The following is a 26,028-nucleotide window of genomic DNA, read 5'->3' on the forward strand; positions in this document are numbered from 1 at the left end:
CAGTCTGGGTGATTCTAAAGTGCTACTTAAACAGCCTGCCTGTGGCCCTGACTGCAATCATGCCATCTCACGCCTCTAAGGGCATCCTATTAAGTAGATTATTTGAGTGGATAAAGTTCGTGGGAGGAAGATATCCATTTAACATGTGTTCTTATGAAACACTCCATCTTTTCTTTGCCTGTTATTCACACACACTTACAAACCTGTCCTAAACATTCCTTCGGAAACCAAGTATCATATAAAGGCACCGGGCAGTGGAGTGTGACACCAGTTGAACCTCTGTGTCTTTAACAAATGTGAAGCATAGATGGGTGTCCAACACAAGTCCAGGAGGGCTAGATCCACACCATATCTTCAGCATAATCAAACCTCTAACTAATTACATAAGATGTCAGACAAATCAATGTAAGTACATTTTTATATGGATGACAAGAAAATATGGCATGAATTCGGGTGTCCTGGACCTGCATTGGACACCCTGACACTCACTTGTTGTAATCTTAGCTATTCCACTGGAAAGAGTATGACAAAAGCACACTTGGCAAATTGTGAATTGGTGTTTGGAGTGCAAGCGCCATGTGATTTATGTTTTAATTAAATGCAGGCTCAAACAAGTAATATTTCGTGTAGTTAAACCATGTTACGACCTGAAGCATTTCTTACTATACTTTCTTCACATCTGAATTAGAAGAATAAACAGGGCAGTTGGTACATCGACTTGACTGACAGTTGTTATTTTAAGAAAGCATTTCCTATCATCTCCGGACTAAAAAGAGACAAGGCGGATGTAAGATGGAGGCACTTGAGCTGAGCCGCGCGTTTCTGAGCACAGCGCCCAGAAGCAGCACCTGAGGACAGGAGTGCTGCCCGCACACGATAGAAATGTTGTGGCCTCGCAAAATATGCCATAACTTACTCTCAAAGCACAGCCCCATTGGGCAAAGAATGAACAACGCGCTACAAAGAGCACTGATAAATTAAACGGCGTGTACAAAGATTTAATCAAGCGCCTCAAAAGCAGTGACAGAGTAACCCACTGGGTCAATAAAGAAACCAAGCGCTACATAGAGCACCGAAGAATGAAACAAGCGCTACTTAGAACATTGAAAGAATAACCCCCTTGTGCAAAGAGTGAGTCAAGCGCTACAAAGAGCATTGTCTGAAAAAAACACTTGCTTTAAGAGTAAATCAAGCGCTACAAAGAGCAGTGACAGAATGACACCGCTATTCAAGGAAACAGGCAAATGATAATACAGACACTTACAAAAGCTTGAGGACAACGCGGGCAGGGTGCATCTACTTATGGCTTCTAGGAAAAGGATTTAACTCTATTTTTTAATGGCTGCGCATTTCTGAGGCCAGGAGCAATGCTAACCTTCCACCCTACACAGAGATAGACGGTTCCCTCTGTGAATCAGCTTTGCTTTCACTTCAAAGGCTAGACCCGAACCTAGATGTTGACGAACTCACCTCCCAGTGCCTCACAATCCTTGCAGTCGAAATCAACAGTGTCGCTCCTCTGCAAAGCAAAAAGAAAAGGCCCATTCCCTCAGCACCTTTGTTCAACAAATCCCTCTATGAAGAAAGGAAGTACCTAAGATTCCTGGGGAAACAATGGAGGCAAGCACCCTCCACTGATAATTTGGCCACGCTTCGTTCAGCAAGATCCAAGTACCACAAGCACATCTTCCTTGGGAAAGCGTGGCTCTTCAGGACCCTCCTTGACTCAGCCAAAAATAGAACCAAAAAACTATTTGATCTCATCAAGAATACTAACTGCTCTCCCCCAACCTCCAAGTTGGAGGATTCTACAAGGAAAGCAGCAGATTTCGCTATATTCGTTGACGAAAAAGTTAAATCACTCGTGGATCAGGTCGTTCATCCTACCCCTCCAGAGGAGCGCAAATCCTTAGCCATTTGGTGGAACTTTGACCCCATCTCTGAAGATGACCTCCTCAAATGCATCCTCGAAACAAAGCCCTCCAACCATTCTCTTGACCCCATCCCTAGTGCCATTGACTTCTACACCCTTTCTCTTTCCTACTGGACCACTCTGGTCAACCTCTCCCTCTGTCAAGGCTCCCTTCCTGTCTCCTTCAAACCTGGGCAGGTCACCCCTCTGCTTAAAAAACCCACTGCTGATGCGAATGACCTCAACAACTTCCGCCCCATCACTAACCTACCCTTTCTTGCGAAGATCACAGAAAGATGTGTAGCGAAACAACTCTCTCGTCATATCAAGGACAATGATCTTCTTGACAATTTTTTGTCCGGCTTCATCCAAAACTTCATCACTGAAACAGCCCTGCTGCAAGTGATTGATGAGTGCTGTTATCACTGTACTACTGTGTGTTTTGTGGACAAATACTTTACACATCGCCTTTGGGATAAGCCTACCTGCTCATGCCAAGCTACCCAGGGGGTGAGCAGGGGTTATCTAAAGTGTGTATCCCCCTTACCCTGATTACAAGGAAGGGTCCCTATTCGGAAAAGGTATCTACCTCTGCCAATTAGAGACCCCCATTTCTAACATGCCACCACTGCGCTCGTGCTGCTTAATTGTTGGTGAAGGTAGTAACCGTCTACCACTATGACGGTACCTCTTTTGGCATCCATCCCGGTCCAACGAGACGTGAGACAGGCCTATGTCATTGCGCCCATGCATGATCTGTGTTTGCTTATGTTTGCCTATGACCACAAAAACCAGCATTAGGGATCCAGACAACAGTACGGTCGGGCACTTAGGGGTACACGTCTTTTACCATGCAAAGGACTCTTCTGTCCCAATAGTACTCCAGTCTCCTTGTGTCAGGAACCTTACCCATCTCTTGGGATTATTTACAAGACCTTTGCATTGCATTATCTCACTTTTTCCCCATATTAAAAGTGACGCATTTGCAGCAAAAGGGTCTTGTAAATAAGCCTCTCTGCGTGTTAGGTGTCCCCAGATTGAGGCACAGCTTTCTTCTTGTCAGGAAACAAACCCCTGCTCTGGTTAGACCACCGTTAAGAAAAGTGGCATCCATGGGGTTGGAAGTCTTGGGAGACGGTGGCCATTTCTATCGACAAGTCCTTGTGAGATTAAGCCAGCCATTGTAAGCAGTTCTGAATATTCTGTTATATTCTATAGCGCTGCAAAGTCCCACAGGAAGATTATGGAGGAGCATAACAGGAGAATGCAGTGTTGAATGACCTCAGAATCACACTGTAGAATTGATGAATATGTGTAGCCTTCACATTACAAAGTACAAAAGCAGCGTGACTATCAAGTCATCTAATACATTCATTACAGCACGCCTAAATACAAGAAAATCAGTAAACAAAAATGAGAAAATAAATCAGGAAGTAACACATTTCTACTGCTCTTCTCAATATCATGGTCAACATTGCAGGAACATTTTCAGCATAACCTACTTCAGCTAAAATAGTTCAGTCCATGAACCGACCCTGCAGCTTCAGGTTCACCGGCAGCAGAATTTGAAAATTCCTCAAGCGCAATCCGTAAAATGAGGTTTCCATCAGCATTATGGAGGTGGTGTTTTTACAGACGAGAACATTTGGGGCATTGTCTGGTGCTGTGTGGTTCTTTGCTGAATCAGATTTAACTTTTGAAAATGTAGTTTCTTTTATGTCTCGATCCCCATAACTAAAATGCTGGTCACCGGGCACGGTGAAGTTCGCTGACACTATAGGTGGTAGAACAGGTGTGTGTCACTATTGCACTAAGGTCTATTTAATGAAATTAATAAAAATTATTTTAAAAAAAGAAGATGTGTGGCAGAGAGTGAAAATTGGCATGGGTGGCAATTCACCAAAATGCCATAGACAGCGAAAGCAATATCAGTCGCACTATGGCCCCCGTGATAGGACCCGTTCAACACACTCATCAACAGCCTCATCTTTGCTGCTGTAAATTTAGGAGAAGGGTATGGAGTGAAAACACAGACGTTGAAAAGCTAGGAGTCTTGTCAACTTTCTGTCCTACCGCTACCTTCCCGATTCCTCAGACCACGGTTAGCTGGAGCACAGCTAGGAGTACCAGAGGACAAGTTGGATCGGATAGTTGCTACATCTGGCTACCTCTACTTGATATTCTTGGGAGTGTGCAATGCACTCTGCCTGGTTATCTGAGTGAACAAGTCATATCTATTCAGTGCCAACCCAGACCTTCTGGAACAGGTCTTTGGCCACAAGCAGATAGATGTCCGGACAGGCAACTCACACCTATAGAGGCCTTTTTAACGGTGGAACTTCTTCTTCTCGAAGTGAGAGACCCGAGCTGGATATGCTCTAATCTCTAGAGCAGGGGTCTTCAAACTGGGAGGCCTCAAGTGATCGGGGAAGTGGGGTGCCAGACTTGGGCCAAAAGAAGCATTATGCTGATAACAGTGCTTTGTTTTAAAGGGAAAGAAATGTGAAGCAGCAATAAGCTCTGTAATGGGCCATCACTAACATCTTTTGTCATTTATAGCCTGGCTGGGAGACAGTGTCTCACACTGTGGATACGTTTACACTTAAGAAAGGCCTGCCTGACCAAAATAGTATGTTTGGCGATCATGTATTTGATTGCATTTCTAAAACGATAACAGGACTTAACTGCAAAGTTGAAATAAGTCTAGACATATTTAAACATTGTGAACATTTTTGAGGAGGGCTACTGATGTTTTTTTTCCACTGGTGGGGTGGGTGGGGGGGGGCACTGCATTAAAAAGTTTGAAGACCACTGCTCTAGAGTTTCCCCATTAGCCTCTCACCAAACCAGGTGAAGAAAGAACATTATCACAGGCTGACTGACAAGTGTGGGGGGGTTCCCGTTGATCTATATTGAGGGGATACTAGCCTCTAAAGAAAAATGAAATGGTCATCAGGACGACTATATCAGGTTCTCGCTAGGCCTCCAGTTGGCATGCCACCAAGCCTGGGGAATAGCATAACTTGATCAGGGGACCATCGCAGTACTGGGGCAACAGTACGCCATCAACTGATCAGGGGTCTGCCTGGTGCCCCAAACATCCAAAGGATGGACCTAAGGTGGTCACCTCACAGCCCTGATCACTTTCAAGTCTTCATCCATGGTTACATCTTGTCAGAGAGATGCCAAGCTGACCTAGGGGGACCAAAACCAGTAGTTTGGAATGGGTTTAGTGCCCTCTTATACTGTTCTTGGTGTCCCAATACTGGGAGGACCCCTTCTAGGTATAGTACCCAGGGAATGCACCCCTGTTGGTGGTAAACGCCAGTCTCCCGTGGGGTTCCATGTAGTTCATGCATGTCCCCAAATGCGGATATATTCTCACAGAACATTCTGTCTTAGGCAGACTTCATGAAAACCTACTTGACAATCACACTCTTCACACATGAACATTGGCAGACATTTACCGGCCAACCCACCCTCTGTTACTATGAGAAACTAACAGTAATTATGGTAGGAAACCAGGTAGACTGGTGGGATCAACCCCCAACAGCAAGGGCATTGGGAAGCATGTTTTGGAGTCTCCTGGCAAGCAACCAGATTTCTTCTCCACAAAAGGAGATTAGATTAGAAAATTCAGTCCTCTTCTATAATTAGGCAGTTCTGGCCTTTATTCTAGTAAGAGGTTGTTTAGAATTATTTTGTTGGGGAAGTATGCAGATGCCCTTTTTGCGGGGAGGGAAAACAAGTTGTGGAGTGGTCACTTTTGGATTCAGGTTTCGTATCTACACAAAAGAACACCGAAGGTGTCATGAAACGCTCAGCAGTGCACATCAACCAACTAATGCAAACCACACAACTAGCATCATCATGCCCTGTCTGCACAAGTGTGGGAACCAAACTTTACTGCTTTCTAAGAGCTATGCCTGGCCCTGCGGGCTATAGGTGTGTGTGCGTATGTGTGTGTGTGTGTTTCTGTTTGTCTGACCCTCTCTCTTTTTCTGTCTCTCATGGCTACTGGGTAGCCAGGTTTATCTGTAAAGGTAAGCAGCCATGACAACGCGGGCTTTACCCCACGCTGCCATTACGACGCTGCTATTCCAACGCAAGTCGTTAGAACAACTTGCGCTGGAGGGCGCTGTTGGTAAAGGAATAGTTTAATTTTCTATTCCAACACCTTCCCTACTGTAACGTGGGCTGCAGTTGGAATAGAAAATTAAACTATTCCACAATCCAGCGCCTACAGCGCAAGTCGTTGTAACGACTTGCGTTGTAAAGGATGCGTCGTAATGGCAGCGCGGGGTAAAGCCCGCGTTGTCATGACATACATCCTCTGTAACTTAAGATGGTAGTTTCTCAATTACAAACAGGTTCCCAGAAAGGCTATTCTATATAGGGAATGGTGTTTTCTATTAGATGTCCTATTCAAGGTGGAACTAATTCACTACTTAGTATTTGTTTTTAGACACGTGTGGCAACATTAGTTTTATATTTAAAGGTTGTACCAATTACAAGCTATCTTTGTATTTATTGATAACAGGAGCATGGTGTGGGGGTGTAAACTATAGCACTGCGCTCAAGGGGTAAGTCTGACGTTGGCGCCTTTTTTTCTCAAACTGTCTTTATTAGTTTCTTGGGCATAGAAAATAAGCATTATAACATGACTTCTCCGAAAACAGTCAAAGAGCAGTGCCATAATACAGTACAGCGTCATACATAGTGGTTGCGTACGTCGGTACTCACAGTAAGACTCCTGCAAACAATGAGGTCATGTGGCTTATCACAAAGGACTATGAAGAAGCCCAATATTACCCCCACGCCCCAAATTCCCTGGACCAGGGAAAATGTTGAACTTAAGAACTTCCATGTACAGAGGGATAAAGGTGTCAACTAATATGTGGTAGATAGGAGCAGGTGCTGTGACCTGTCTTCGCTGGACGGATGGAGAAGCTTGACTTGAAGAGCGACAAGGGGGGAGGACTCAAGTCTGGAAGAGATGAAGTGCACTTATGGGTGTGGGGCAGGAGAACAGGGGAAGGCCTATGGACAGATAACTCACCAGAGGCCCCCATATGGAATCAAAGCCCTTTCACGCGTCCAAGAGTTTATCGGTCAAGCGTTCCATGGTAAGACTTTGCCGAAGTCGAGCGTGCCATTGGGACATGGAGGGGACTGTCAGTTTCTTCCAGGCAGCTGCCAGAGCCATCTTGGCTGCTCCTAAATAAAGCCATATAATGGATGTCTCCCAGCTGTTTGCTGTTTAAGAGAAGGGTCACACATCCCCAGCAGGGTAAAACCAAGCATTTGAGGTAGGGGGTATCCCAGCATGTCCTTCATCTGAGCTGGAATCTCACTCCAACATGGTCAAATCGTGGGGCAATACCACCATATGTTGCGGAAATCGCCCAGGAGGCCACAACCCCTCCAGCATATATTAGATGTTTCTGGGCATCTTTTATGTAGCTTGGTGGGTTGCAGATGCCAGTCATAGAGTATTTTTTAAAGGTCTTCTCTTAACCTAGCGATCCCCTTAAACCTTGGGATGTCTCGCCATCATTTCCACCATTGTAATATGGTAATAGGCATCCCCAAGATCTGGTCCCAGAGACCCTTGTGCCGCGGAGTAGGAGCATTGGCCGAGTTTAGGAGGGAATAGAGAAACAAGATACATCTCCGGGAGACCCCTGGTTATGTACACATTTTTCTATGGGCGGCAAGTCTCTTGTGGCTGCCTATCGGATCTCAGGTTGCGTTACCCAGAGTTTTAGTTGGGTGGGGTTATACTCATTCTCTGAGAACCTCTGCAAAGGTTGAGTGTTTCATAAAACAATGTACATAAAAAGATCAGCTAGTGCAGCACACCCATAGATAGTGTTATAAGTCTCAATGACAAAAAATCTTCATCAAGGACTAATGTTAGATATGCAATTATTAAGGAAATCTTTATATCCAAGGCAGAATGTCCAGAAAATGTTCGGAAGATAAGCTGAACAGTCCACGCCGCTTCAATGGATGTTGTTGTTTTTATTGTTCTTCCAATATATGCCAAATCATAAACAGCCAACACGTGTTTCGTCTGTATAAAATGAGTACCATGACTTTCTCAAGGCTAGAAGATTACTTCTATGCATGTTGTCAATAACTCAATGGGTACAAGTAAGGAAACGTCTCCGCAATAAAAGTGATCGACAATGTATAAGTGATCATCAGGGTAATCCGCACTATATACAGAGTAAGGACACAATGTATATTGTCCGTACTAAAGTATATGCTCCACAATGAATACGACTCTGTAAACCTTCCGTGACCTCTCAAAGTAATAGCACTTCAGATATCGATGATAGGTCACAATATAGTAAGCAAACCACCCGTTCTCGAGTGCGGTCCGTTTGGGGTAGTAAATTCGAACTGGACGGTCCCCGCGCGTGATAACGCCAAAAACCGAGCATTACCTAGCAAAAACAATGTACATTCGGGAAACCTTCGGATGGGTCTGGTATACGCTTGGAGTGACCATCTGGACAGCTACATGCAGTAAGAGGCACAGACATAGCTTTGGTAAGAGATTGGCACACTGACCTTCCATCAGCGTGTGGTGCACACTCCAGTAGATGCTGAGACAGTGCTTCTCCTTCTTCATTCCTCGCTTGCACTTGCAACCATGCAGCTGGCTGGAGAGCAACGCTGTCACTGTGCTTCTGCACTGGCTTTTCGCATCCGGCCCTAGTTTGTTGGCACCATTGCCTGCAATGCACTGCCGGAGAGTTCGGAACTTAGCGCTGCAGCTGGAGTCATTAGTGCAGGCCTCGCCCGCCTGGACGCAGTCTCTTCCAACTGCATCCACCAAACCATCTGAGGAAGAAAGAAGAGGGTGGAGATCAGGTTATCAAGATGAATCTGGAAACACACATAGTCATAGAACCTCAAGGCATGTCTGGCCGACCCTTGACCCGCCTTACCTAATTATCATGTTTGGGTGCAAGCTTTACTCTTAGAAAAAGCACTTCATACCATATAACCAAAACCTTGCAATTTAAGTAAATGCCCAAGAGTATTTCAAGAGTCTAGAAGAAAATATGCTGCATTTTAATGTCAGTTACTTCTAGTAGTACATTACCACTCATCACATAATATAAACCATAAAGCCTGCAATGGATGTATTCGTCCTGGCCCCTTGATATACCTTCATAAAAAAATGTCCAGCGATTTTCATTTTTGATTTGTGTTTTTGTATTATCAGAGAAGTCATTTAGATTGGGTAGACATTGTTAAGACAGGCCGAATTTTTCTGTATCACTTTTTTTTAAAATGGTGTTGCAGTGATGATGTAATATTTCAGTAACCATGAGACCTATATACTTCATTTTGGTGTCAAAGCATAGGTTTTGGGGTCAGGTAGTCTTATAGAGACAGGAAACAACACTTCAAAGCAGCCCTTCCGCCATTTTCCAAAATGTCACCCAGAAAATGTTATCCCGGATCAGCAATGTCTACCCAAGTTACATTTACTTCTCTAATGATCCCAAAACACAAATGAAAAATAAAAATCTCTCGACAATATTTTTTTTACGGAGGTATATTGGGGCAGATAGTATATAACCCCAGAGGCCTATGCTACCAGCTAATTATGGTCTCTTCAACAGAGGTGGAAATAAATACAATGGGGTATTGGTTCCTCCCCAATGCATGATGTAGATTTTTCATGAATGCCCTTTTCATGTGGGAGATATTCAGTACCAATTTGTCTGATCTCAGTCCCCTTTGCACTGGATCATTGAGCAGTTGCCCCTCTGGCCCAAACTTTTTCTATGCCACTTAGGCTTCATATGGCAGGTTTCTCAATAGGCAAACTGCCTGCATCAGGAAGGCTTTTCTTAGCTCCTCAGTAGCCAGGCTTTTAGGAAAAAGTAGTTCTTGAACACAAAGGGGGCGATTCCGATGTTGGACGGACTAGACCGAACAACCTCCCGTCATTGGTCCCAACCCAGGAAGTAGGATTCACTCCTATTCCTTACCAAGGGAGCATTCATTCTGAACGGAATGCATACTCTCAGGGCAAAGAGCTGAGGTGCAGTTCATCCCTGCACCCTGAGGCAGGCACCGTGTGCAGGGATCAAAGGGGGCACCATAGGTGCCTTCTAGGCTGCCATCCGGTGGCTTTGCACCCATGGGGCCCTGCTAGGGGCCCTCAATGTGGGATTTCCACATCCTTTCTGTGTCGGAAAGGCCGGCACAGAAAGGCTGTGGGAATCCTCCTTCATAATTCATCTCCTGGAAAGAGCCGCCTGAGGTATTGACGGAGGATTTCCAAATGGCAGCCGGGATCTCCAACCCCGTTGCAAGCCATTCGGAAATCCGGTTAAGATTCCATTCTGACTGACCCCATCAAAATCGGTCGGTCGGTACGGAATCCGAACAGCTGATTCTGATACAGTTGTAACAGCTCCCACTAACGGTCGGCGCCATTTCCGATCGCATTCGAATCAGCCCCCGAGCCTTTTCAGGAGATGGGTCTATGAGAAAAAGTACAATTTTCATGACCACTCTGTAGTATTCCTTACAGTTACATGTGCTTGTCTGCTCAGTCCTGTATAGGAATGTTCTGCATGTCACAGTGACAAGCGTTCCACTTGTCACTGTGTTATTCAAATGTTTGCCAGTTGCTGCCAGCCTTTTCCCTGAACGACACTAATTCAGGAAATGTCATCGACTTTCTGGAGGACATTTTTCTTCGAGAGGGTTGTCCAACCACCATTGTCAGTGACAATGGTGTACAATTTGTTAGTCAGGACTTTGAGAGTTTTCTTATCCAAAGTGGCATTAAACATTGCAAGAGCACTCTTTACCACCCTCAAGCAAATGGTTTAGTAGAGCGCATGAATCAAGTCATTAATAATTGTGTACAGTGGGCATTATCTAATCAATGTAATGTTCAAAATGCAGTAAGATCAATGTTATGGTTTTATCAAACCACGCCTCACACTTCTACCAAGGTTTCTCCTTTCGAACTTCTTAGGGGAAGAAAACCCTGCCCAAAGGTTTGTCCCGGGTGGATGGCCAGGTGGGTTAAGTTAAACACTTTGAATAATGTAGACAGTTTTGTTAGAAGTAATGTTTCTCATGCACAAACTCGTCAAAAAGAAAATTTTGATTTAAGGAAATGTTCTGTCTCTCAAGACATCAAAATTGGTGATTTGGTTAGGATTAAGATCTCTACACATGCGAAGAAAGGTTTGTCTAAATTTTCTGAGCCTTTCAGAGTTGATATCGTGTGTGGTAATGCGGTAAGGGTTAATAACAAAAATTGGTGGAATTTATCTAGAGTGGTTAAGGTGAATAATCATTCAGGACACAAGGCAAATAAGGTTAACAATCAGTCTGTACTTGAATCTGATGTTTTGTTTAAACCTGCTTCTTATGATCCTGTTGTTTCTCCTTCATGTAATAATTCTAATGCCTCATGTGATTATACTGTTGATGCCCCCTCTACTTCGTGCTTACGGAGGAGTGTGCGTCAACGTTCCTTACCTTTAAGATACCGTTAATATTTTTCCGCTGTTACCGCTCATGACTCTTGCGGCACCAGGACCTGAAGTTTTAAAATGTTTATCATGCCTGTATTTTCTTCTTTTCTTTCTTTTCTGGTTTTTTTAATTTTCTTTTGCTCTGTTAAGAGGAGGAGGATGATGTAGTATTCCTTACAGTTACATGTGCTTGTCTGCTCAGTCCTGTATAGGAATGTTCTGCATGTCACAGTGACAAGCGTTCCACTTGTCACTGTGTTATTCAAATGTTTGCCAGTTGCTGCCAGCCTTTTCCCTGAACGACACTGCTGCTGCGCAGCACCTGCTTTAGACAATAAACTTGTCTTTAAAACATTTATTGTAGTTACGTCTTCACTACACACTCCTTATGAATTTTATTGCTCGTTTTTAGATTCTGCACACTGGGGCACTGGAGTCTAGTGCCCAGTGTATGGGTTATGACTCCTAAAACATGTAGATAATGGCTTATTTTACTTTTCTATGAAGCCATAATATATTGTGCGGAAATACACCTAAGGCATAAGAAGTTAAATGTCATCTCTGAACTGCAGCACTCATTGTGCCATCCAATGGTGTGACAAAAAGGAAAACATGGCTTCAGCCTACCATTCTAGCCTGACTGCTGCAGCATCAAATCTGCAGTGCGACCTGCTAAAACAACTCTTTTTAACAGATAGAAAACTGCCTTTTAAATATCAGTATCTCACCCCCACATAAGCCTTGTAACCAGCAAGGAGTATGATATTTAGATGTGGGATATGCCGATAATGAATGTTACCATGTCTCTATAGTGACAAGGCCCTGAAAGGAATATGCCACGTTATATTACATGCATTTACAACGCATGCCATTACAACGCAGTCATTACAACCACTGCATTGTTACATCACACACCATTACAACGCAAGTCATTACAACGACTTGCAGTAAGGGGACACTGGATTTTGGAATAGTATAATTTACTATTCCAACTCCAGTCTGTGCAACAGTAGGGAAGGTGTTGGATTTTAAATCCAACACCTTCTGCCCTCTACAGCAAGTCATTGTAACGGCTTGCGTTGTAATGGCATGCGATGTAACAATGCGGTAGTTGTAATGACCGCGTTGTAATGGCATGCGTTGTATCGTATGCGTGGTAAACGATGTCTACCCCTTGAAAGCTATTTTCACTTCTAATGACTATTATGGAAAGTGTACTTTTAGCAACTTACCCTTTACCTGTCTGAACTGTCAGAAAGCTAATTAGCATAAGCATCTGCCAGCTCCCAGTCTGTGCTCACATCTGGGAACAGGTATAAGAGGTGTTAAATGCCTCCCAGGTGCAAACAATAGCACACCACACCACACTGTCAAATCCTGCTCGGCAGGTATATTGACACACTTGTAACACTTGAGGCACTGTTGAAAGTGAGAGAACAGGAAGCCAAGAACAATCTTGTGTATCCACAGTCTGGTTGTTGAAGGGTCCTGCTTATGTCCTACTAGACCTCTGTTTCTGGGTTTGTCGTTGGTACAGCTTCTGCTTCAAACTGGATTTTAGTGTTAGGTGTGGTAGGACACTGATGATTTTTATATGCCACCTCCACACATACACTCAGCCCTCAAAACCCAAGTTTAGTGTGGCCAAAGACAATTGCCATATTGGAAATACCCTGGCCATGGCATTTTAGGCCTGTTTGCAGGATACCTTTAGGAACTTTCACCCCATTGTTTGGAGATTTCTCAGGAGTCACCTTCACTCACTCGCTGACATGAGCCGCTGGTGGCACCATTGTCACAAAAACCCTTATAGCAGAGATCACAATGAAGGGAATACAGGCAAAGGGGCTTCTCTATTGAGGGAAGTCCCTCTGACGAGATATCCTTTATTCCTGTGCACGGTCGCCATGGAAACCAAGGTGGTTTCAGACAGGTAGAGTGATCAAATGTCCCACACTTGCTGGTAGGAGCTCCCAGCACACCAGAGACACTGCTTTTGTTTTATTGCCAAGTAGACACCTTGCTTTCAGAAGTGTCTTTGAAAAACAAACTGCTGACAGGTCTGCTATGAAGCCGCGGCATGACATTCTTGCAACCAATTATGTTATCCCAATTGGGGATTCCGTTTGGAGACAACAGCCAATGTGGGGAAAAAAACCTGCTGACATGACAAGTAACATTATATCAGATGGAAATTGTTTTTACTCCCCCCAACTATACAGTGGTTGACATGGCATTGTCTAAATGATCCCTTAACCACTTGGGCGCTAATGACGAGCTCAGCTAGTCATCAGTTGCGCCGCTCGCACGCGGCTTTTTTTAAAAAGCCACGCAGCGCGAAAAAAGCCGCCGCACGCATGCGGTTAAACAACTAGGGGCATATTATCAAGCCCCTTATCGCCGCGGCAATATTTGCACCGCCTTATTATCAAGGCAGCGTTAAGTCATTTAACGTGGCTTAAAGCCACGTTAATTGACTTAACGCTGCCTTGGTAATAGGGCCCCTTTCACGATAAACTCATCGTGAAAGGGGGTGTGCAGTGGGTGTTGCGGTGGGCGTTCCACCGCGACACCCATTCACTTCGACGATGCCACCTATTATCAAGAGAGGCGATAATAGGTGGCAGCACCGAATTTAAGAACAGGAAAGACCTGTTCTTAAGGTGGCGAAACAAGGGGAAATGGTTTATTTCTCCTCCTTTTTGCATTTTCCATGTGTGCTGCCTTGTGCAATTAAAAATGCCAATTTGTAACTTACATGTGAGCTGTATGAAGCAGCACACATATACGTTACAAAATGGCATTTAAGCTTTGTTTATGTGCAGGAAGGAACGCCTTCCTGTACATAAACAAACCTTCCCTGCCTGCGCTGGCGTTAAGTTGTAAAACTTATCGCCATCGCAGGGGGAAACGCTAGGCTGCACCATATCCTTGGTAATATGGCGCAGCCTAGCGTTTCTGAAGTGGCGAAGAGAGGCGTCAAGCCAAGGTGGCTAACACCTCTCTTCGCCACTTTGTTGGTAATATGCCCCCTAGTGATCAAAGAAAGTTACGTCCTGGGTAGAGAAAGTTCAAACATGCATGGCACCTAAAGAGAAATCAAATAACATATACAAGGTGCAGTGGTGGCTGGCATGTACCAAGGGTGGTAGGGCAGGGGGCACAAAAAGTAAATAATAAATAAAAAAAGACCAACCTCCCTAACTTGAAGCCTGACATACTCCTCCCTCAGGTGCCTTCGGCAAGCTCCGGTTGCAGGAAACTGCACTACCCAATGCAGGCACTGCTCTCACAGCATGAGAGCAGTGCTAGGATTGGATAGAGCTGGCTCTCTCAGTGCTCTTAAGAGCACTGGAGGCCTGCACTTTCTCTAACCCAGTAGTCTAAGACAGCTACGTTAGAGAAGTTTAAAATGAGCATGTCTGGCTGGCCATGCCAAGATGGCCAGCCAAAGAGACATGCGCATTTTAGAGCGCACAGCTCCCTGCTGCTGCCACTCGGCCGCACTGGCCTGGCCCTGTCCCGACACTTAGTTTGGGATGGGTTGGTGAAAAATAAATAAAGAATAATAAAGAAAAATGTATTACCATTTTATTTTTCAGCTCTGGGGCTTGAGGGGCGACGCTCCTCCGCTCAAATGGAACGAACTGCCCCTGACGAGGTTTTTGGCTAGCGACCAAAAGGTGAGAAATGATCACTCTTGGAAGCCATTTTACTCACTTTGCTCTGATTTTTAATGCCTGGTTTTGTTGAGTGTATGTGGTTGGTTGTCATAGATGCCTTCTTATGTGTTCCTCATCTGACCGAGGACGGTCGAGCAAGCAAATTCACCCCAGGACCACTTAGTAACTATGCTTCTGCTGCCTGAGCTCACAGATGTCAAGCAGATGAACAAGTCCCACAGAAGGCACTGAACACAACTGGTGTCGTTAACAGTCTGGTAGCGTACAGCCTGCGTTTGATGGTCGCGTTAATGCGATTTTTATGTACTGTTGGTTCGCACTGAAGAGAAAATCTGGAGGTTTTTACAATCAAGGCTTCATTAAAGTATTATACATTATACATATTAGTATTTTAGCAATAACAACCGACGAGGGAGGTCATTTTCAGGCCATTACGGCCAGCGAGGCGGTTTGCTCACCGAGGGCTCTTAACCCAGTTGGACACTAATGGGCACGAAATAACTTAGCCGACTGCCATTACCGCGTGCATAATCATCACTCCTAATTAGGTATCAACATAAACCAGGACTGTGGGCTGAGGGGGGTTATTGCATGTCAAAACCGCAGTTTTGTTTAGTGCGATGCAATTGAAAGCTTTTACAACCACTCAAGACGCTACCTCATGGAGTGTGTAAAGAGTCAGCGTCATCCAGGGCCAGACTGGCCGTAGCGGGCACCAGGCATTTCCCCGGTGGGCCGCCAGGATGGTGCTGTGTTTGTTACAGGATCGTTTTGCAGCATAACTGCAAAATCTGCCCCTATAACAAAATTGTCCTAAACCGACCCTGGCAAACAGCTCGGCCACACCCCAAACCCCCCCGGAGGCCAGCTGAGCACTTTTCCAGGACCGCTTTTGATTCTCAGTCCAGCCCTGGTGTCTTCCCGCCATTACAAACAACCCGTTTCAAAAATCTACAACCGGTTTACTGGCTACACTACTTGGAATGCACTTGGCCAATCACGTTGTATGCCTTTCTTGTGCGGTCTAAACCCTTGGGTATCAATTAGGAGTTTGGTAGTAAAACCACCACATTTGCTCATAGGGTAGATGCCGATTTTCAGGCATTGGAAGTTCCTTGAGGGAGGACATTAATCCATAGTGAACAGAAATAGCCAGATTAACCCCTTCCTGTCAGGGAGGGTGCAGTCATTCATTTTGTGAGGGTAAAGCACCTTGAAATAAGGCAAACAGATTCCACTCCCATACTCTGATATCACTCAGTCATCACAAGCAGAAACCTGCCAAATTCATCCATCATAGGCCCAGGCAGGGAAAGAAATTACAAGTTTGTATATCCTGAGTTGGAGGGCCTGACCAAGGAGGTGGTTAGATACCATGACGGTCTAATGTGCCAACTCATGCAGAAGACGCCACCAAAAACAAACAAAAACATCCCTGTGGAAGTACATAATGGACATAACCAATACTGAATCAACATATCCACATGATGTTGAGAACATTAAAAACAGGTCCAAACCGTGAACCTCTAGGCACTTAAGCGAGTTGCCAATTTCAAGCACTACAACATGGCAACTGGTGGTACTTTTCCACCTCAGCTCTACCACAGGCTGTGGGAAGACAACAATGATGACCATTCTCTACATGTCTGGAACTGAGGACATGAAAGAAGGTCTTCAGGTCAGAAGAATTCAGGTAGGAGACACGAGCGTCTAGTCTGCGCTGAACCCCATGCACCACCTCATGCGCAGGCTGCCACCAACACATGGGCATGGACTTGAAGCACACTTTCATGCCCCAAGAACACAATGGAATAAAAAAACAAGCAATGTCCCACAACTCAATATGACCTTCTGCCTCCTCCAGTGTTCTCCTCGCAGGTCCAGAGACAGATGTTTTTGGTCAGGGTTCGGAGTAGCCTCCCCGCACAATGGCCTGCAGATGTTTAGGAATGTTACAAGGAGTGAAAGACTGCACTTTCTACTTTGCTGCACCCAGTTAGTGCCTGTGGGATCTTAATTTACAAGTCCTGTGATAATCTTTTCTCTCCTCTACAAACAGAAGTCATTGAGAAAGTATTGCAGAAGCAGTGGACCAGAAAACAGTCACAAAAAGCTTTTAAAAGTGCTGTTACTCGACACCCCCGATTCTTAGAGACACGTCTACCATCGCGAGGGATCCACCAGCCAGGACTGGAAGCTCAACACTTGCCGAAACTGATGCAGCGAGTAGAAAAGTACAGAACTTTGACGACTTACCTTGGTGAACCATCGCCAGAAGAGCAAGCGGGCATTTGAGCAGGCTCTAGTATACCATAGCAAGATGGAGGCAGAGGGTGACCATGAGTGTTTGCACAAGTATGTTAGGGACTTGTCTAGTTTACCTGCGGAAGCATCTAATGGGGTACTGAACAAACATGGGGTCAGCGAGAGAGTTTGCGGGTAGAGTCCTGGTGTCCAGTGCAGCTGCCGCAGAGGGTGTGGACGAAGGGCCTTGGAGTGGCCATCCATCTAACTCAGGCCAATGACTGGTCGGGGACTGTTGGTAGATCCCATAAGTGATTGCAGAAGGCAAGCATGACCAAAGTAATAATGACAAAAGGCTTCAGCACAAAAAGTGTGGTGTAAATGCTCTGGTGCTCATAGTGATAAAGCTTATGTTCGAATGTTTATTACACAAATGTGTGCTTATGGATTGGGAGGGCATGCTGCTGAGACCGGCTGGTATACAGAAATGCATTAAGAGTGGTGCCTGGTGTCTGTGTCCATGGCCAATGAGTCTAGGTTTTGGTACACTGGTATACAGTGGGTTCAAGAAGGGAGAATGTAGACCCTCTTACCTACAGAAGTCAGTGAGAGGGGCCCAGCAGAGCAAGTCTTCTGTCTGTGCATCATAATGGTTGTTTATTTCCTGCAGGCACTTTAGAGGTACCACCTGTATTTCAAGAGGGGACAATCAATGCCTATGTAATGAGAGTGACAATTAGGCCTGGGCGGCAAATTCCGTTCCGCTCATGGAATTTGCGGAATTTGGGTAATTTCGCATTCCGCGGAGAACGCAAAATTGCCCAAAATTCTGCGATCCTCAACTTCGCGAAATTGTTTGCTTGTTCGAATTCTCAAAATGCGTGTTCGCAAGATATTTCCCCCGAGAATGCAAACAGTAATTGCGCACAGGAAAAAGCATAGTGAACAAGCAATTCTGCGTGTTCGCGGAATTTCTGCATGTCCGTGGAGATTTTTTACCATTTCGTGGAGATTTGCGTAACGCGATTACGCAAATTCCACCCACCCCTAGTGACAATGTCTACAGCGTGCAGGGTCTGACTCTTTGGTTTGTGTTGGAGTCTGCGGATGATGGAACAGAATGTTTTAGTGGACATAATGAATTTGCTACAAGAAGCTGTGGCCAGGAGAGTGACAGGCATGGTGAAATCTCTTCTCGAGGGCCTTAGTCTGGGAGGGCCGCCAAAGGAGATGGGTTTTGCAGAGAGCCTCTGCCTTGAGCCTGCCTGCTCTCTCCCCATCCTTCCGGCCAAGCCCTTAACTGTGGAGCCACTGGAATGTTAAATATTCTGAATCCCAGCGAGGCAGTAATTGTGGGGTACCACCACAGAAGTTTGACCACTGCAATGACTGAGACAGCTTTCACGAGTAAAACACAACACTGTTTCTATGTGAGCTGAAGAGTGAACCATATTCTCTCTGCTGAGTCAAGATGCAGTTATATATGTCAGATTTTGTTTGCTAACTTTTATATAACATGTATACATTGAGAATGAAAAAAGGATTGGGAGGCCTATTAATGAGGCATTCTAGATACTAAAGGCATCAAAGTGTGGCTGTAACAAGTATTATGCACATTTCCATACTGGTAGCTATAATGGAATTGATTAGGGATGAGGTGGCTCAGGGGTTGACATATGGGGCGACTAATGTGGGCAAGTAAGAATCCCTTTATCTTTGGGCCAGGGTCCCATTCAGACCTTGTACACAGCTAGGATGGGCCGCGGTGCTCATAGACTTTCATCAATCTTGGTGGATTCTTATGCTACATGGGAGAGTTAGGTTTGGGCCCAATTTAGAGTTTGGCTGACAGAGTCTTCTGGTCCAACTGTGAGAGTCTGCCACACGTGTGGTCCTCCCACCCTATTTAGAGCCAGGAGAACCATCAGCTTCCCACCAGCAGTGCCCCCATTGGCTCCACCCTCCGTCAATGGAAAGCGGACTCCGATGGCCTGGCGGAGTGCTGGCAGCAGAGTCAAGGCATCAGAGCCTGTCCTATTTAGGCACATATTTGGTGGTGATGTCCTTTTGTCTGCCCATCACCACCAAGGAAAACCTGGCAAGGATGATCAGGGAATTTAAAAATAATGACCCCACCCACATCCAGGGAAAAACATCCCTGGGTGTGGGGGTCCACTCCTCAGTTACTGGCTTTTCAAAAACAAACTTTGTGAGTTTGTTTTTAAAAAACAAAATGTTTGGTGGACGGCCGCCAATGGACGATGACCGTTCACTAACTATTGTACCTTCAGTGGAGCCACTGTGATGAATCTCTAGATGGTAAATCCGCCAGGGTGGAGAACGTAATGGACTAACTGGTGTACTGTGCCTGCCAAACTTTAACCACTTAACCGCGGCGGCAATTCCACAGTGGTGCGGCAGTTTAGCAGAGTGGGCGGGGCCGCGTCAGCCAACGGACATGCGCAGCACTACGAAGGTAGTGCTCGCGATGGCCGTTGGCCGGCGAATGCAGCGAATGGTTTAAATAAGGCCCTTAATCCTTACACTAGTTCACAAGAGTCTGCCTTTTCCTGGGCCTGATCCATCTACTCTCTGGGGAGTGTGGAAAACCCCTTAGATTTGCAGGGAGGTTGGCTGAGTCCCTGCAGCTGTGAAACATCAGAGGCTAGGCGAGTCAGAGTGATGATTTTTACTCTTAATGGAACTAGAATGAATATCCCCATGCAACCAGTGAGAGCTGGCCCTTCACTCTTTAACCCGTTTGCTGCTTAGAACGTTCCACACCAGTGCGGAATGTTCTATTAAGTGGGCGGGGCTGCGCCGGCCAACGGACGTGCGCAGCACTACCAAGATAGTGTTCGCGTCGGCCGTTGGCCGACGGCAGCAGGTTATGGGTCTACTTCGGTGAAGTAAGTAAAGACAAAGCACTAATGGAGTGAGACGTGATTTGACCAATCAATCATCTCGGGGTGCGCCCCCGACCCCGAAACCCACCCACACTGGACTGCCTACATGAGAACTGTTGTAATTGACTTGCGTTTTCCCTGCTGCTCATCTAGTATGAGTGGTAGAATGCCTGATGACCTCATGGAATGTTTGGGTGCCTGGCTTGAGCGTAGAGTGTCAATTGATGGCAGGCAGGCTGAGTGACAGGGAGGCTACTCCTGGTGGGGTCTAATATCCATGTACCTATCTTATTCTAATGAACTTAACCTGGAACTAAGCTTTAATAAATCCAACCTATTTTATACATCTGGCTCCAAGGACTTCCAATTACTACAAGAACCCTCCTAGTGCAGTGTGCACCGGGGAGAGCCAACTGAATATCTCACTGTGCAGGGTGAGCACTACAGCGAGGGGGTACCACGCCTGAGGATATCACTACCAAATGCCTGCCTTGTAGGGAAATAGGTTCTGACCTCAACAGATGTAGAGTACCAATGCTCTCAACTCTTACACCTGGATTACTTCTGATCAGAGGGGCTCCCTAGCCGGCTCCTCTTACTCCAAGTACACACACCTCACACACACGTGAATGTTTTACGCACGTTGCTCGTCGTGCGGGAGTGCAAACACATGAAAGTGAGTAGAAATCACTCATTCACACTTTAAAGGCAGTTTAGAAGTGCAAGTTAGAAGTGCAAAAAAGCTCGAGCAATTATTGAATTATCCACACAAACAAATGAAGACCCTTTTGTTTATTTCAACATAGGTAGATACAACCAAGGAGAAAAAACACCAACTGAAGGATGGAACCCTTCACCCAACCATGCACGCCTCAGATCACCCCTGGACGCGTGCACAGCCACCCTGGAAGCGTACACACCCACCCTGGAAGCGCACACATCCACCCTAAAGTGTACATGGCCAACCTGGCAGCGTTCACATCCACCTTGGAAGCGTACGCACCCTGGAACATACTCCCTGGAAGCGTACACATCCACCATGGAAGCACACACATCCACCATGGAAGCATACTTACCCACCCTGGAAGCGTACACACCCACCCTGGAAGCCTACACACCCTGGAAGCATACACACCCACCCTGGAAGCATACACACCAACCCTGGAAGCGTACACACCCATCCTGGAAGCATACACACCCACCCTGGAAGCGTACACATCCACCCTGGAAGCGCGCACATCAACCCTGGAAGCGTGCTGCACATCCACCCTGGAAGTGTCTCACCCACCCTGGAAGCGTACACATCCACCCTGGAAGCGCGCACATCAACCCTGGAAGCATACACACCCACCCTGGAAGTGTCTCACCCACCCTGGAAGCATACACACCCACCCTGGAAGCGTACACACCCATCCTGGAAGCATACACACCCACCCTGGAAGCGTACACATCCACCCTGGAAGCGCGCACATCAACCCTGGAAGCGCACACATCCACCCTAAAGTGTACATGGCCACCCTGGCAGCGTTCACATCCACCTTGGAAGCGTACGCACCCTGGAACATACTCCCTGGAAGCGTACACATCCACCATGGAAGCACACACATCCACTATGGAAGCATACTTACCCACCCTGGAAGCGTACACACCCACCCTGGAAGCGTACACATTCCTCCTGGAAGTGTACACATCCACCCTGGAAGCGTACACATCCACCCTGGGGGGGTGTCTGTCAAATGGGCGTGACCACTGTAATTAAAGGAGTGGCTTAAAACATGTAAGCTAAATATCTGTGCCTAGCATAGTGTGCCGCCCGACTTGTATTTTGCTGGTTTTATCATTGCATCCAGATATATGATATTTATTTTATTTATGCGTTTTTATATAGCGCAGACTTTACCCGAAGGCGTCAGAGCGCCTCACAAAAGGAACAAAAAATTACAAGTGAACAAATTACAAAAGCAGACGTTAAGTTACATGAGGTAAAAGTGACAATTGTGAGCAAACAAAATATAAGAGGTAGCAAACAGTGCATTACAGGAGGAAAGAGTGAGAAGTGTGCAGGCTACAAGGGAAAACAAAGTGCAATACTGCAATATATGCTAGACACTCAGGCACAAGAACAAATGTTACGTAGGTAATGGTGGCACTTGTGCAAGTATCAAAAGCAAACAAAATGTGAGAGGTAGCAAACAGTGTGTTACAAGAGAAAAGTGGCGTGTGCATGTTACAAAAGAATACTAAACACAGGTACAAGGATAATACTGCAATAAATGGCAAACACTCCACTCACAAGAACAAGAACCTACAACAAGCCAGGACCATTGGCTTTGTCAATGGTTTTTAGTTGCATTAGGATAAATAAGCAGCATCTATGGAGTGTTGTATATAATATTGGAAAAGCTCCCACTTAAGCCCTGGTGACACCCCCACAATGTTGCTGCTCCTGAGTTTCAAAAAGAGAAGGGAAACCCAGAGAGAAAACGACTCTCTTTAAAGGATTCCCCTTCCCCTACAACGCTCACCGGCATGACGTCATGCCGGTGCTTCTCCACTAGTGAAAGTGAACAGTGTGAGCAGCGCACAATCAATCAATCAATCAGGAGTTTGTTAAAGCGCGACTACTCACCCGTAAGGGTCTCAAGGCGCTAGGGGTGGGAGGGGAGTTGGGGGGGTGCAGGTTCCATTCCATCAAGGAGGGGGTCTGTCGAAGAGCCAGGTTTTTAGGTTTCTTGCGAAGATGGGGAGCGATGTTGTCTGTCTGAGGTGGAGCGGAAGGGCGTTCCATGCTTTGGCCGCGAGGAAGGAGAAGGAGCGGCCTCCCGATCTGGTCTTTCTGGTGCGGGGGACCACAGCGTAGGAAAGCTGGGCTGATCGTAGGGTCCTTTGGGGTGCGTGGAATTTGAGTCGGCTGTTCAGGTATGCTGGTCCGGTGCCGTGGAGGGCCTTGTGTGCGTGGGTGAGCATCTTAAAGGTGATTCTCGCCTCGACGGGGAGCCAGTGGAGTGTGCGCAGGTGCTGGGAGATGTGGCAGTGTTTTGGCAGGTTGAGGACCAGTCTTGCGGCGGCGTTCTGGATGTTCTGTAGCTTGCGGATGAGGTTTTTGTTTATTCCGGCATAGAGTGCGTTGCCGTAGTCGAGTCTGCTGGTGACCAGGGCATGAGTGACTGTCTTTCGGTGTTCGAGGGGGATCCATTTGAAGGTCTTACGAAGGAGGCGGAGGGTGTGGAAGCAGGAAGATGAGACAGAGTTGATCTGGCGGTCCATTTTGAGCTCGGAGTCCAGGATGATTCCCAGGTTGCGTGCGTGGTCTGTGGGGGTTGGCGGGTTTCCGAGGTCGGTGGGCCACCAGGTGTCACTCCAGGCGTCGGGGTTTGGGCCCATGATGAGTACTTCTGTTTTGTTGCTGTTTAGTTGTAGGCAGCTGTTTTTCATCCATTGGGCGACGGCTTCCATGCCTTCTCGAAAGTTGCGTCTGGCGGTGTTGGGCTCGTTGGATAGGGAGAGGATGAGCTGGGTGTCGTCTGCATATGACACGATGTTGAGTCCGTAGGTTCTGACGATGGGGGCAAGTGGAGCCATGTAGACGTTGAAGAGCGTCGGGCTGAGGGAGGAGCCCTGGGGGACTCCGCAGGTGATAGGTGTGGGGTCCGAGAGGAAAGGGGGGAGTCTGACCCGCTGCGTTCTGCTGGAGAGGAAGGAGCAGATCCAGTCGAGGGCCTTGTCCTGGATTCCTGCATTGTAGAGTCTGCGTATTAGGGTGCGGTGGGAGACTGTGTCGAACGCCGCTGATAGGTCGAGGAGGATGAGGGCTACTGTTTCTCCTTTGTCCAGTAACGTGCGGATGTCGTCTGTTGCGGCAAGGAGGGCGGTTTCCGTACTGTGTTTTTTTCTGAAGCCGGATTGGGAGGAGTCGAGGATGTTGTGTTCTTCAATGAATGTGGCGAGTTGGCTGTTGATGGCTTTCTCGATGACTTTCGCTGGGAACGGGAGCAGGGAGATGGGTCTGTAGTTTTTGAGGTCGGTGGGGTCCGCTGAGGGTTTCTTTAGGAGGGGGTTGACCTCGGCGTGTTTTCAGTCGTCGGGGAATGAGGCGGTCGCCAGGGAGCGGTTGATGGTTTGGCGGAGCATGGGTGCGATGGTGTTGGCGGCTCTGTTGAAGATGTGGTGGGGGCAGGGGTCCGTGGGGGCCCCTGAGTGGATTGAATTCATTGTCTTCAGTGTGTCTTGGGTGGTGAGGGCTGTCCAGTCATCAATTGCTGGTTTCCGGGTGTCGGGGGTGGTTGGTGAGGGTTCAGTGTGTTGGTTGTCTTCGTCGAAGTTGTCGTAGATGCTCTTGATTTTGTGGTGGAAAAAGATGCTGAGTTTGTCGCAGAGGTCTTGTGAGGGAGGGATGTCAGTAGACTCGCTGGTGGGTTGGGCGAACTCCTTGATGATGCTGAAGAGTTCCTTGCTGTTGTGTGCGTGGGTGGAGATTCTGTCTTCAATCGCTTTTTTCCTCGTTTCTCTGATGAGTTGATGGTGGGCGTTGGTGGAGGCTCTGAAGTTGTTGTGGGCTTCTGTGGATTTGGTGTTTCTCCAGGCCTTTTCGAGGCGGCGGCATGTGCGCCTGGACTCTCGAAGTTCGGTGGTAAACCATCTGGCTTTCTTGGCACGGGTATTGTTGTTTTTCTTGAGGGGGGCTATGGTGTTGGTGCTGTCCGAGATCCATCTATGCAGGGTTCGGGCTGCGGTGTTGGGGTCGTCGTTTTCCGCGATGGTTGGGGTGGAGTTGTTGAGTGAGGAGGTGAGCTGGTCATCGGTGATTTTGGTCCAGTTTCTTTGTGGAAGCAGGTGCTGGTGTCTGTGGATGGTGGGTGTTCTGAAGGTGAAGTGGACGCAACGATGGTCGGTCCATGGGAGTTCGGTGGTGTGGCTGAAGGTGATGGAGTTTCCTGTAGTGAAGAGGGGGTCGAGGGTGTGTCCTGCTGAGGGGGTCGAGGGTGTGTCCTGCTGAGTGCGTGGGCTCGGTCACGATCTGGCGGAGTCCAATGTTGTGGAGGTTGTCCAGGAGGGATGTGGTGTTGGGGTCCAGTTGATTGTTGAGGTGGAAGTTGAGGTCTCCCAGCAGGGTGTAGTTGGTGGATGCGATGGCCTGCGGGCAGATAATGTCCGTGATGGAATTGGCGAAGGGTCCGCGGGGTCCAGGGGGTCGGTAGATGAGGGTTCCTCGGAGGGCTGCGGTGGGGCTGGCCAGTATCTTGAAGTGAAGGTGTTCCATCAGTTCTGTGGACTCGTCAGGGAGTGTGCTCAGGCGGAGGCTGGATTTGTGGACGATGGCGATTCCTCCTCCTGGGTGGATGGGGCGGTCCTTCCTGGAGATCTTGTATCCTTGGGGGATGGCGATGGCGATGTCCGGTCCCGAGGTGGTGTTGGTCCAGGTTTCGGTGAAGAATGCTACGTCTGGGGTTGTGCTGTCGAGGAGGTCCCAGATTTCTGTGGCGTGTTTGTGGAGGGATCGGACGCTGAGGAGGATGCATTGCAGGGTCTTCGGTTCGATTGTGTTCTTGTGGGCGGGTTGTGCTGGATCCGTGTTCTTGGCGGTGCTGCAGGTGTGCCGGCAGCGGTGACAGCTGAAGGGTCCATGGGTGTCGGCTGGTGATGCTAGCTTGCAGTTGTTGTTGCAGCCTGGGTTGAGTGCGTGGAGTGCTGCTGGGTCGTAGCGTTGGCGGGGCGGAGGTCCAGGGTTCCTGGTGCTGGTCGCGGACGGGTCGCAGACG

The 26,028-nt window shown here is 47.1% G+C and overlaps 1 protein-coding gene across 1 annotated transcript in view; it reads right to left on the reverse strand.

The window, feature by feature from the left end:
- LOC144821548 (GDNF family receptor alpha-4-like) overlaps positions 1–26,028 on the reverse strand; it is a 739,131-nt gene that overhangs the window by 243,785 nt on the left and 469,318 nt on the right. The window contains exon 2 of the mRNA XM_078678723.1: positions 8,492–8,764. Within this exon, the coding sequence (XP_078534849.1) occupies positions 8,492–8,764 (273 nt within the window). The remainder of the gene's footprint in view (positions 1–8,491; positions 8,765–26,028) is intronic.

The sequence above is a fragment of the Lissotriton helveticus genome, chromosome 2_2 (genome assembly GCF_964261635.1).
Source record: "Lissotriton helveticus chromosome 2_2, aLisHel1.1, whole genome shotgun sequence".
In the NCBI taxonomy this organism is placed as follows: domain Eukaryota; kingdom Metazoa; phylum Chordata; class Amphibia; order Caudata; family Salamandridae; genus Lissotriton; species Lissotriton helveticus.